Source organism: Gorilla gorilla, chromosome 11, assembly GCF_029281585.2.
Source record: "Gorilla gorilla gorilla isolate KB3781 chromosome 11, NHGRI_mGorGor1-v2.1_pri, whole genome shotgun sequence".
Classification (NCBI taxonomy): domain Eukaryota; kingdom Metazoa; phylum Chordata; class Mammalia; order Primates; family Hominidae; genus Gorilla; species Gorilla gorilla.
The window spans coordinates 20,812,299-20,824,473 of record NC_073235.2 but is presented as its reverse complement, the minus strand read 5'-3'; the positions used below and the strand labels follow the sequence as shown (position 1 = coordinate 20,824,473).

General features: G+C 37.9%; 1 protein-coding gene across 20 annotated transcripts in view; it reads left to right on the top strand.

Annotated features, from left to right (window-relative positions):
• The window catches only part of C11H2orf76 (chromosome 11 C2orf76 homolog), a 101,551-nt gene that overhangs the window by 45,819 nt on the left and 43,557 nt on the right, over positions 1-12,175 (top strand). For 13 of the 20 annotated variants that reach the window (XR_010129530.1, XM_063694715.1, XM_055380051.2 and 10 more), the window contains 2 exons: positions 3,473-3,510; positions 9,279-9,360. Coding sequence is in view for 19 of the 20 variants with exons in the window: in XM_063694715.1 (XP_063550785.1) it covers positions 3,473-3,510; positions 9,279-9,360 (120 nt within the window). In the remaining variant the exon portion in view is untranslated. Of the gene's footprint in view, positions 1-3,472; positions 3,511-9,278; positions 9,361-9,499; positions 11,627-12,175 lie in introns of those variants that run through there. The other 7 variants (XM_055380047.2, XM_063694714.1, XM_055380049.2 and 4 more) reach the window with 1 other exon arrangement.

Genomic DNA, 12,175 nt, shown 5'->3' with positions numbered 1-12,175 from the left:
GTATTTGCAAAGAATAGCATGTTTGCCAAAACTATGTTTAAAACGAGTTTCTCTGCCAGGTAATTAGAAAAGGAAAAATGATTGAAGACTAAGAATTAAAAGAAGGGATTTAACATTTTAAATGCCAATAATTTGAGCATGTTATATAGTAGTTTTATGTGTTACAATTGATGATTTAAAAATGGAGTAATAAGGTAAGAAGCTAGATGTCATTCATTATCTGTTATAAAGATGGCACAGTTATTAACCTTCAGCAGAGTGACACTCACCAAACTTTGAATTTGAGACTTCATTTGAAAGGTACGATGCACCTAATAAATATTTCTGTTAATTGGTGCAGACATTTTAAAGTATAAATTTTTTATTACCTTAGATTTTTTTTGGAGTGGCTTTTCATTCTGTTCTCATTTGATAGAACAACTTATGACCTAAAATCCTTTGAAATCACAATCTTTGCTGTGTGTATGCATTTTAATATCCAGAAACTAATTGTGAGGTTATAAGGGGTAGTGAAGCAGAAGTTGAAGGCACTGAGTGGAAAGTACTTTGATTTATTGGGCTTAAAGAATTTACATACTCAATATTGAATAAGATAAAGGAATAAAAAGGATGATTAAGGTAAATATGAAACTTCTCAATTGTGGCTTTCAAGGCTTTCAAAGTATAATGTCTTGAAATATAGCCTTAAACTTGAATCAACTTACAGATGCCATTTTAAATTAGAATAGTTACATATGGTTTCCTTTTTTCATGGTGTGTGTGTGTGTGTGTGTGTGTATCTATATGTCTATGTGCAAAGCTGTGTTCCATGTAAGTTCTTTTGAAAGAAATTTTAGATAATGAAAGCGTTAGAATATCCAAGTTGCTAAGCATTATTGTGGTAGATAATGTACCTTTTAGACTATTCTATCTTATTAACATCCTTCTGCCCTAGTATTTCTATACTATTCAGATGAATTGGCAGAAAAAATGAATACATTTATTTGTGAAGAAATTATAGAACCACTCGAGTTTTGATAGACTTCAAGTGGCTTTGTCTGAACTTGGCTGTTTAACAATCTTCTGCTTTCTGTTGAACAAGAAAGGCTGCAGTGTTATTTTCACCTGTCATTGTCATCCGGGACTGCCACCTCACGGTCTGCGGGACAGGGCACTTTGTTAGGTATTCGGGAGTGGAAAGAGTGTGGAGTCAGATTTCAGTTTTGCCAGTTACTGTCTCCCTACCCTTTGGCAAAGGGCTGGTTCTCTCTGCCACCAAGAGCCTGAGATATCTCAGAGCCCTCCTCCCATTTAATTGGCATCCACGTCTATTATTGATTTACCATACATGCTACTTATCTTAAATCCCTATCGCCTAGACATGACGCATGAGGGCACACAAGGATGTAGTTGTTGTACAGTGTGGGCTGCTCATCCCTCTCTGTTTCATAAAGCTGTGTGTGATGCTCCACAAATACAAGATGATATTTTTATGAGGTTGCTTTCCTCAAGGAATTTGTATTAAGAAAACAATGCCCACAGGTGTTGTTTGTGATAATTATGAGGATTATTTGAAAGAAGCAAGGACAAGGGAAGCAGCTTATTCAACACAGAAAGGGACAGTAATACATCTCTCTGCTGGTTTGTCATTTCTCCTTTCTTACCCACTCCTCAGGTCACACCCCTTTCTGTTGGAGAGAAAAATCTGGCAAAAACTTCTCTTCAAAACATTTCTTTTTCTGCTAAAATATGTAGCCGTTTAATTGTGTGTTTGCCAAACCTGTTAGAGCAGCAGGATTTCTAGTTTAAAGGCTCATTAGCAAAATGTATAGAACAGGATTAATATTTAGTAAGGTCAGACTATAGTTTTGCAGGTTGATTGCAACAGACTTTGAGCTCCTGTTATTTTAAAAATACTATTGGCTTCTCTCACTTGTCTCAAATAATAAACATATCTATAGTAAGAAAAAGGACATGATAGGTAATTTGGAATACTAGATAAGCTGAAAGTCAACTTTGTTTATTTTCTTACACACATTCTAAGCTTATTTTTAGCAATTACGGCTTATTTACATCCCTAATATGCATATTTTACTTAGGTTAGATTTATTTTTATTTCTTAGGAATACAGAGTTACTGAGGATTATGTTGACCTTGTATAAAAAATTACAAGGCCAGGTGCAGTGGCTCATGCCTGTAATCCCAGCACTTTGGAAGCTGAGGAGGGTGGATCACCTGAGGTCAGGAGTTCGAGACCTAGCCAAGATGGTGAAACCCTGTCTTTACTAAAAATACAAAAATTAGACAGGTGTGGTGGTGGGCACCTGTAATCCCAGCTGCTCAGGAGGCTGAGGCAGGAGAATTGCTTGAACTTGGGAGGTGGAGCTTGTAGTGAGCTGAGATCATGCCGCTGTACTCCAGCCAAGGCGACAGAGCAAGACTCCGTCTCAAAAAAAAAAAAAAAAATTGCAATAGATACCTGAAAGTTGACTATTTAAAATAATGGGCAAATTCAGAGTGCTAGTTCTTATCTAGATAGCCGCCTTATTGTGTATTATGAGAACATAGTTAAATAAGGTCTGTTTTAAAAATAGATCCTTTCATTTCCTGTCACTGTTGGAATTCCTTGTTACAACGTGATTGATAGAAATGAGTTTTAGTTTAAGTTTGGGAGTTTATTCAATAATACACTGTAATCATAATGCATTCATTAAATGTTTAAATAAAAACGAGTGAAGAATGGGAAACTTTCTGAATTTCAACCTGTTGAATGGCTGCGTAGATTATGTAATTAAGGGCTGATTGTTGCTGAGTTAAAATTTTACCCAAGTGTGGAGAAATTACTTACTGGAAGTGCACAGTGTAGCCTGACTTCAAGATAAACAAATTAAGGAGTGAAGTTGGGTTTGAATAGAGCAGATTAAATGGTGTGAGCCTGTGCAGTATTTGCAAACCAAGAGACAGATAGTGATATTCTTGGGGCATTAGCAGCCTTGCTCAGATTCCCGGTGGTCCTAGATACAGTGTTTGAATTCTGAGAGTGGCAACACCTGTATCATCATTTGCTCTCCTGTCATTATATCTCATCTGAATAGATTTTTTTGAACTGAATTTGCTAATGTCTATTTTAAGACTTTTTTTTTTACATTATTTGCTAATCCTGTTCTGTAGTGACTCCAAAAAAACAAGGTACAGTAATCTGATTTGCTTGTCTTCCATTCTAAGAAAAAATGTGCTGAGTTGACAAAAAGTTCTGACACACACTGCTGTGTGTCAAAGAGCAAGGCTTTAAAAGATAAAGATCTTTTACTTCAGTTTTAATGATCTACAGAAGTAATTTTTCTTTTACTGTATAGTATATTTCTAAATGAGTCTGGTTATAAAACAGGGACTTACATTTCTCAATTTCGTAGCCACCCTCCACCCATTTTAACAATTTGAAAAGAAGTTTAGAATAAACTGTGTAAAAAGATAACTTGCTTTTTTCTTTCAGATACACTAAAGATTATTCATCAAGCACATAAATCAAAGGTATGTTCCACAGGTACAGTATCTGGCACATAGCAAGTAATCAATGTTGGTTGAATTTGTGAATAAGTGAATGAATACATGTACATCTAAAATATTTCCCATTATAATAGCGCTTTTTATTTTGTAGGTACCCTTTTTACTGCCTTAGCTTTTTCATTGAAGAAAAATAAGCTATTTCCCTGTTAGTAGTAGGTCCTTTTTAAAAAAGTGTTCATTAAAAAAAGTATACCATATTTTGTTTATCAAGCACATATTTAACATAAAATAAGCATAAAACTTGGAAAAGTAAATTCAATTTACAGATAAAAGAAACTGCTTATTATCTGGCAATCCAGTGTCTTTGATTTTCTTAATTCTGTACCAGAACAAAAGGGCCAGGCGCAGACACAAATAATTCACTTGTTCTAATTGATTCTTGCTGTGTATAAGAGAAGGCACAGAACTGTGGCTCTGGGAACACACCTTTTAGCTCCACCAAGGCCATGGCCTGCAATCCTGAAGTTGTTTATCTTCCCAAAGAGAGCTGTTTATTTATGGGTTCGTTGTGTGTTTATATTTCTGTTTTTTTACTTTTTTAGAGTAACGTTTTTATGAAGCCACAATCAAAGATTTGTTTATCATACAGACAGAGCAGAGTGATCTTTTTTTCTTTAATCTCTGGCCTTCTATAGAGTCCTCATTAAAGCAGTAATCTTCCTGTATTATATAAACTACTCAAGAACAAGATATTATTTGTCATATCCCAATACCTAGCACAATGCCTGGCTCATAGGAGTTTTTCCATAACAATTTTTGAATGAAGTATTTATTAATTCATTTTATTTCATTGTCTTCTGTAGCCGTAGATGTACTCCATACACTCAATCACCTTTCAGATAAATGCATATCACAGATCACAAGAAAATGGCATGAGGGTATGTCTATTGACCATTGATTAGTAACTGTGTTTTAAAATTTATGTTATTTAAAAAATGTTTTGTGGCTTAAAACAACACACATTTATTCTCCTACAATTCTTGAGGTCAGAAGTCCAAACTCAGTTTCACTGAGCAAAAGTCAAGGGTTTAGTAGGCTTGGTTCCTTCTAGTAACTTTATTTTTCATACCAAGGATCGTATATGCCAGTTTTACAATATCCATTGTGAAATGCCTCAAAATGTCATGCTCACACGTGTCTGGGGCTGTGGTATGGAATCTGCCTTTTTGATTGGTACTAGAATGTATGGCCACCATATTTGGACTTCGTCCAATTTCTCTCCTCTGGGACAGGAATGTTTTCAACTTCATTCCTAAAATGTAGAGAATAGGTAATGTTCTATATTTTTATGTATTATATACATCTAAAATACAAATACAAATATAAAATAAAGTTAAAATAAAACAATACGCTCTTCGAAAAGGTTGTAAAGCAAAGTGAGTCCCCATTCTCCATTCATCGCTGCATGTTCTACATCATTTGGCTTTTCATATGCTCGTGTTTCCAAAAAGGAGTAAGTAGTAAATTATTCCTTTATCTTAGTGGACACATAGTTCATCATGTTCAAATTATCAGTATTATAACATTTAAAAAATCTGGAAATTATCCTGTCATCGGAAGACAAAACAATCTTAGAATTGTTACTTATATGTAAGACATATGTTTCACACTGGCAGGTTCTAGTTATAAAATTAGGGCTTGTTTTTCCAGTTGAACAATGTATTTGTTTAAGGGAGGACTCCCAAAACAATTAAGTCACTCAGAGTGCTTCTGGAATCTGGCTTTATGAACTTTCATCCAAATCATAACAATGCTAGTTAAGATGCCCTGGGGATGGTTCTGCAAGTTTCTGCTTCAACTTTTCTAAGGGAAGAGTTCAATATATTTTCACAGATACGGTTTTAAAACTTCAGAGAAACTTCATCCACGTGTCCTCATTTGTGCCTTATCCAGTTCACAGTCATTTTTCTCATTTCCAAGTTATTGTTGTCCTTTCATTTTCTATTCCCCATCTGCGGGGCCTGTGGCATTGCTGGCTTGGCCTGTTAGTGTTCCAACTCAGCTGTAATTTTAATCTCCTTCGTCAGCTGAAAGGAGAGACTTCTAAATAATTCCTTTGTCTTAATGAACTCATTCATAAAAGGCATTTTCCCCATTTCCCTAATTTTCTGGGCTTAGAGACTTTCCTAATTGCAGTTACTACATATCCTCAGAAATTTCCTCCCATTCCCATAATAAAAAGACTGACTGGATACCTTCCCACCCGAGCCTCCTCTGTGTGTGTGTGTGTGTATGTGTGTGTGTATTATGGATGGTAATCAGTGGTGTGTTTATAAAGTCGGAATAATTTCTATTAAAAAGATTGAAATAAAAAGTTTAATTTCCATTTTATGTGTGGAAGTCATATCCTGGAACAAACTTTATAAGAAATGTGCAAGGTCTTTAAAAAGAAAACTTAAAATGCTGCTGTCCTTCCTCATGCCTCACCACACACACACTTGAAAATACGAATCTAAACTCTGCGATTAATTTTTCAGACCCATTAAAGTGAACTCCTCTCAAGATCTGTGTGTTTTATTGTGTGAAACTGTACTTCAACTTAACAACAAAACAAAACCTCCTATGAGAGTTCCAAAATAAGACTTAAATAGAAATGCTTAGGATATTTTGGATAGGAAGATACAACAGCGTAAAATCAGTTCTCTCTTAATTTACATATTTAATGCTGCCCCAATAAAATACAATACTTGTGTTTATATGTAAACTAAATAAGCTGATTTTAAAATCAGTATGTAAAAAATAAGAATAATCAGGAGAATTTTGAAAAAGAGAAATGAGAGTGATTAGCTCTAACATATAAGACATGTTATAAAATGATAGTAATTAGAACAGTATGGCACTGTCACATGAACTGGTAGTTTAAGGGCACAGAATTAAAAGTTCCAAAATAGACCCCAATATTTCCAAATATGGAAATTGAATGTATAGTAAATATGGCATTTCAAGTTTGTAAAGAAAAGATGGAGGACTCAATAAATAGTATTTGAATAACTGTGTAAACATCTAAAAAACAGCTAAGTTGAATCCATGTATTTTTCTTTATGCCAAAATAAATACCCCTTGGATTAAAAAATTAAACCTATAGATGAGGATAGAGATGAAACAGATGGAACATGACTTGATAATTTGTTCAAGTTGGGTCCTGGGTACAGGGCAGGGGGTTTATTACACTATTCTGTATCTATCATATATTTGAAATTCTCCACGATGAAAAATTCAAAAAATGAAATTCTTAAAAATATTTGAAGAGAACAGGGAATTTAAAAAATCTTGGAGTGAAGAAGGGCTTTCTAAATATGACAGAAAACTGAGAAACGATATGAGATTGATACATTTTACTTCATTCACTAACTTATTTATTCCACGAAAATTCATTTAACACCTTCTATGTAAAAAAAAAAAAAAAAAACCACTGAGAAAAAAGCAAGGAACAAATGAAAAGTGGGGGACATTTTTCTAACTTACAGAAAAGGCCGAATTTCCTTAGCATATGAAGATGCTCTAGACTCTACAACTCTATTGGAAAAATTAGCCTACAATTCCATTAAAAAATAGAAAATATTCAGAACTTTAAGCATAATAAAATACAAATTAAGACTATACTTAATCCACACCTGTCAGATTGGCAAGGATCAGAAGGCTTTGCTAACATACTGTGTTGGGAGGGTGTGGGAAACAAGTCCTCTCAGTGGTCCCAGTCGTCTCTGGAGAACTAGATAGCTGGTGGATGGGGATTGGAAGGAGACTGACTTTTCACTTTCTATTCATATATGCTTGGAGAACTTTGTATAATGAGTAGATATTCTTTGTTTTTTTTTTTGTTTTTTTTTTTTTTTTTGAGACACAATCTCACTCTGTTGCTCAGGCTGGAGTGCAGTGGCATGAACACAGCTCACTGCAACCTCTACCTCCCAGGATCAAGATATCCTCCTGCTTCAGCCTCCTGAGTATCTGGTAGTATAGATGTGTGCCACCACACCCAGCTAATTAAATAAAACTTTTTTTTTTTTGTAGAGATCGGGTCTTGCTATCTTGCTCAGGCTGGTCTCAAACTCCTGGGCTCAAACAGTCCTCTTGCCTTGGCCTCCCAAAGTGCTGGGATTACAGACTGTATTACCTATTCTAAAATGATTTTTTGAGTAAAGTATTTTTTCTTTTAATCTGTATGCTCTGGAGTTTTAAGCCCCTGTGCTCTGCAGTGAATGAGGTCCATAAACCCTGCGTGGCTTGGGCTTCTGATTTGGCTGCTGAGAGGCCTTTCTGTTGACTCTCTGTCTCAGCTGTATTCTACAAATAGAATATGTTGCTAAACAGGTGTGTTCTGGTTGACAAGTGGTGCTGTGTGCCACTAGTGGTTATCTCTTTGTGCTATTTAGGGGCAGATAGCAACTTTTTTTTTTTTTTTTTTTTTTTAATAGAGTCTTGCTCTGTCACCCAGGCTGGAGTGCAGTGGTGCAATATCAGCTCACTGCAAGCTCTGCCTCCCAGGTTCATGCCATTCTCCTGCCTCAGCCTCCTGAGTAGCTGGGACTACAGGCACCTGCCACCGCGCCTGGCTAATTTTTTTGTATTTTTAGTAGAGACGGGGTTTCACTGTGTTAGCCAGGATGGTCTCGATCTCCTGACCTTGTGATCTGCCCGCCTCAGCCTGCCAAAGTGCTGGGATTACAGGCATGAGCCACCGCACCCAGTCAATAGCAAGTTTAAATTTTCACTTGTATTTATGAGTCTCACTGGATTTGTAAATATCACTGGAGAGCACTCTCATTTACCCCCACCCCAAATCACATAGAGAAATATTCCAATTAATGTGACATAGAACCAGATGTTTTTTAGCTTGGGCAAGGTTTTTAGATATGTGGACTTTTGGCTGTTTGAAGTATACTTGTGGCCAGGTGTGGTGGCTCATGCCTGTAATACCAGTATTTTGGGAGGCCAAGGTCGGAGGATCACTTGACCTCAGGAGTTTGAGATGAGCCTGGGCAATATAGTGAGACCCCGTCTCTACTAAAAATAAAAAAAATTAGCCAGGCTTGGCGGCACATGTATGCAGTCCCAGCTACTCAGGAGGCTGGAGATGGGAGGATTGCTTGAGCCTTGGAGACTGAGGTTGTAGTGAGCCATAATCACGCCACTGCACTCCAGCCTAGGTGACAGAGTGAGACCCTGTCTCGAAAAACAAAACGAAGAAAGGAAGTATACTTGCTTCTCTCAGAAGTCGGACTGGCCAGAGCTGGAAGCTCAGCTCTGTCGCTGACCAGGTTAGGATGGCAGAAGATGATGATGATGCAGCAAAAGAACAGTGACAGCTAAGAGAGAGTGCCCACCCTGCGGCCGGCACTGCTGAGGGTTTATATGCCCCATCCTGTCACCCTTACCACAGGTGATGAGGAAGGGGCCTCTCCTCCCCTTTTCTACCGATGAGGAAATCGGGTCCTAGAGAGGTTGTGTAGCTTGTTGAGAACACACAGCTGGGTGCTGGTGGAGTCTGGATTTGCATCCTGATCTGACTTCACACCCATGCCACAGAACTGTCCCCACTGCTTTATGTGGTACGTGAGCTCGGCAGGACCTCACTGTGCCTCTGTTCACTGCCCTCCTTACAGCCAGGGCAGTGGAATCTACTTAGATTATTGCTGTGCTCAAAGTTACAACTCTGTGTCTTTGAGAAGTCTCACCAAACAAACCCATGTAAGTACTGATAAAATGCAGATTTTCTTTTTTTTTTTTAGACAAATGAACTTGTGTTGAGTTTGGAAGATGACGACAGACTCCTGCTGAAAGAAGACAGCACTCTGAAAGCAGCTGGAATCGGTGAGGAAGGGGGCCTTGCGTTGCTGGAGGGGAAACACTCTGCCGGCCTATCCTGAGGCCTGGCTGATGGTATTTGGATAACTCACTGGAAAGTAAATGCTGTCCTTGGTCCCCCTGACACTGCCTGGTAACTGTTCAGAGGAGGAGGATGAGAATGATGTGCATTCCGATCTCTTGGCTGAGGACAGTAGGTGTCTGCTCTCCAAATATGCAGAATGCAAATGGCTGTTTTCAGAAGGTATGCTCAGAATTCTCCTGAGGGTCATTTTAAGTGATGGGTTGTTAGTACCAAGTCTACTTACTCTTATCATTGTCACTTGAGCCAATGGTTGGAGAGAAATGGACATAGTAAGAACTAATGAGGAATAATGAAACGCATTGTTGGTATCACATGCAGTGTGGTTTTTGATAGTCTTCCGAATCACTGAGGGCCCACCAAAGCATGGAATTTAAAATAGGAACCTGGTGTGTGCAGCTGAAAACTACCTGATTGGGCCTTCCAGCCTAGAATGTGCATGTGGTTTTATTCTAAATAAATGTTATGTGACATGTTTTGTGACCATTAGATGTCACTGTTATTCTACGTGTATGTACACCTAAAGCTGATCTGGCAGGAGAGGGAGTGGAGATTGTCAGGGAGGTCTGAGTGGTTAAAGGCAGTGTGCCCCTCACACACCTCTGCGGTTGGTGACGGATGCAGTGTCACAAGCCATGCTTCTTCTTAATTATTTATTAATTAATTTATTTTTTGAGACAGAGTCTCACTCTGTCGCCCAGGCTGGAGTGCAGTGGTGCAGTCTCGGCTCACTGCAACCTCCATCTCCCAGGTTCAAGCGATTCTCCTGCCTCAGCTTCCTGAGTAGGTGGGACCACAGGTGTGCACCACCATGCTTGGCTAATTTTTGTATTTTTTTAGTAGAGACAGGGTTTCACTATATTGGCCAGACTGGTCTCGAATTTCTAACCTCAGGCGATGTGCCTGCCTCGGCCTCACATTGTTCGTAATTATTTATATGCACTTGTTAAGGAACACGGTTAGTGAGGTGCACATTGGGAGCCTGAATTTTTTTTTTTTGACGAGTATTATTTTGAGTTACTTTAATCACGTGTATCAGGAATTTACTTCTGATTGATTCACGTGACGAGCATGAATTCCTGACATAGATCTTCTGAGTTAAGTAGGATCTTAAATACCATGTTGTGAAATCTTAGACTTGATTTCTGTGTTGATGTCTACAATATTTGCTAGAGTATTCTTGTCTTTCCATGTTATGAATATGTAAGGTTGTTATTTTGAAGAATGATTTTAAATTTGGCATTTGTTTCTTTAAATGCTATTATATTATTGTAGCAGGTGGCACCTTTGTGACTGGGGCATGTAGCACCCATAAGGTAGCCCTGCTTGTTGTTAAAGCATAAAGCATAATGAATATTACAGACTGATATTAATGGGGGTGTTGACAGACAGCTCCATGGAAAACACTGGAGAATCCAAAAATGAAAAAAAGGGTAATATTTCACAGGATGATAAAGTTGACATTTCAAATAAGTGAGGAAAGAATGATTTAGCCAGAAAATTATGTCAAGCCCATTGCCAAAGCATTCAGGAAAATAAAATTCAAACTCGTATCTCATCTCTGTTTTTATTACAAAATAAATTCTAGATGGGTTAAATGTTATAATGTAAAAACATTTTTTAAAAAGAAAGTGTGGTTCAATAATTTCATAATCTTGGGAAGGAGAAGAGTTTTCCAAGCATGAGCTCAAAGACAGAAGCCATAAAGGGGGAGAAGTGATAAATTTGACTACCTATAAACTAAAAACTGTAAACACAGTTAAAGGAGAAACAATAAACTTTGAAAAATATCTGCAGCATATACAACAGATAAAAAGTTATTAGCCTGGGGTCGGGCATGGTGGCTCATGCCTATAATCCCAGCACTTTGGGAGGCTAAGGCGGGAGGATCACTTGAGGTTAGGAATTCGAGACCAGCTTGGCCAATATGGTGAAATCCCATCTTCACTAAAAATACAAAAATTAGCCAGGTGTGGTGGCACACGCCTGTAATCCCAGCTACTTGGGAGGCTAAGGCACGAGAACGGCTTGAACCTGGAAGGTAGAGGGTGCAGTGAGCTGAGATCATACCACTGCACTCCAGCACAGCACTCCAGCCTGGGCAACAGAGTGAGACTCTATCTCAAAAAAAAAAAAAAAAAAAAAAAAAAAAAAAAAAAAAAAGAAAAAGAAAAAGAGAAAAAAAGAAAAGTTACTAGCCTGACTTTATAAAGAGCCCTTGTAATTACTATGAAAAAGAAAAATTCTATTGATAGAAGAAATAACTCACATATAAAAAATAGCTCCACCTTATTAGGAGAGAATGAGTACTTATTAGAAATGAGTACATAGATACTGTTTTATGTAGTAGAGTCTAGTGTTAAGACTCTAGTCTGGGGCCAGGTGCAGTGGCTCATGCTTGTAATCCTAGCAGTTTGGGACGCCAGGCTAGTGGATTGCCTGAGGCCAGGAGCTCTAGATTAGCCTGCACAACATAGTGAGACCTCATCTCTATGAAAATAACAGAGTCCAGAGCCAGAGTGCTTGGGTCCAAAACCTGATTCTGTCTTTTACTGTCTGGGTGACCTTGGACAGCAGCAATTGTTATAAGATTAGCAGACATGAAAAAAGTGGCATTGTCCAAGGGAGTTCAAGGTGTAGGAAAATGGATACTCTTATACCACCGTCGGGAGTGAATACGACCTTGAATTTTCTGTGGGTCGGTTTGACCAATAAGACCTTCTCAAGTTTGAATTTCAA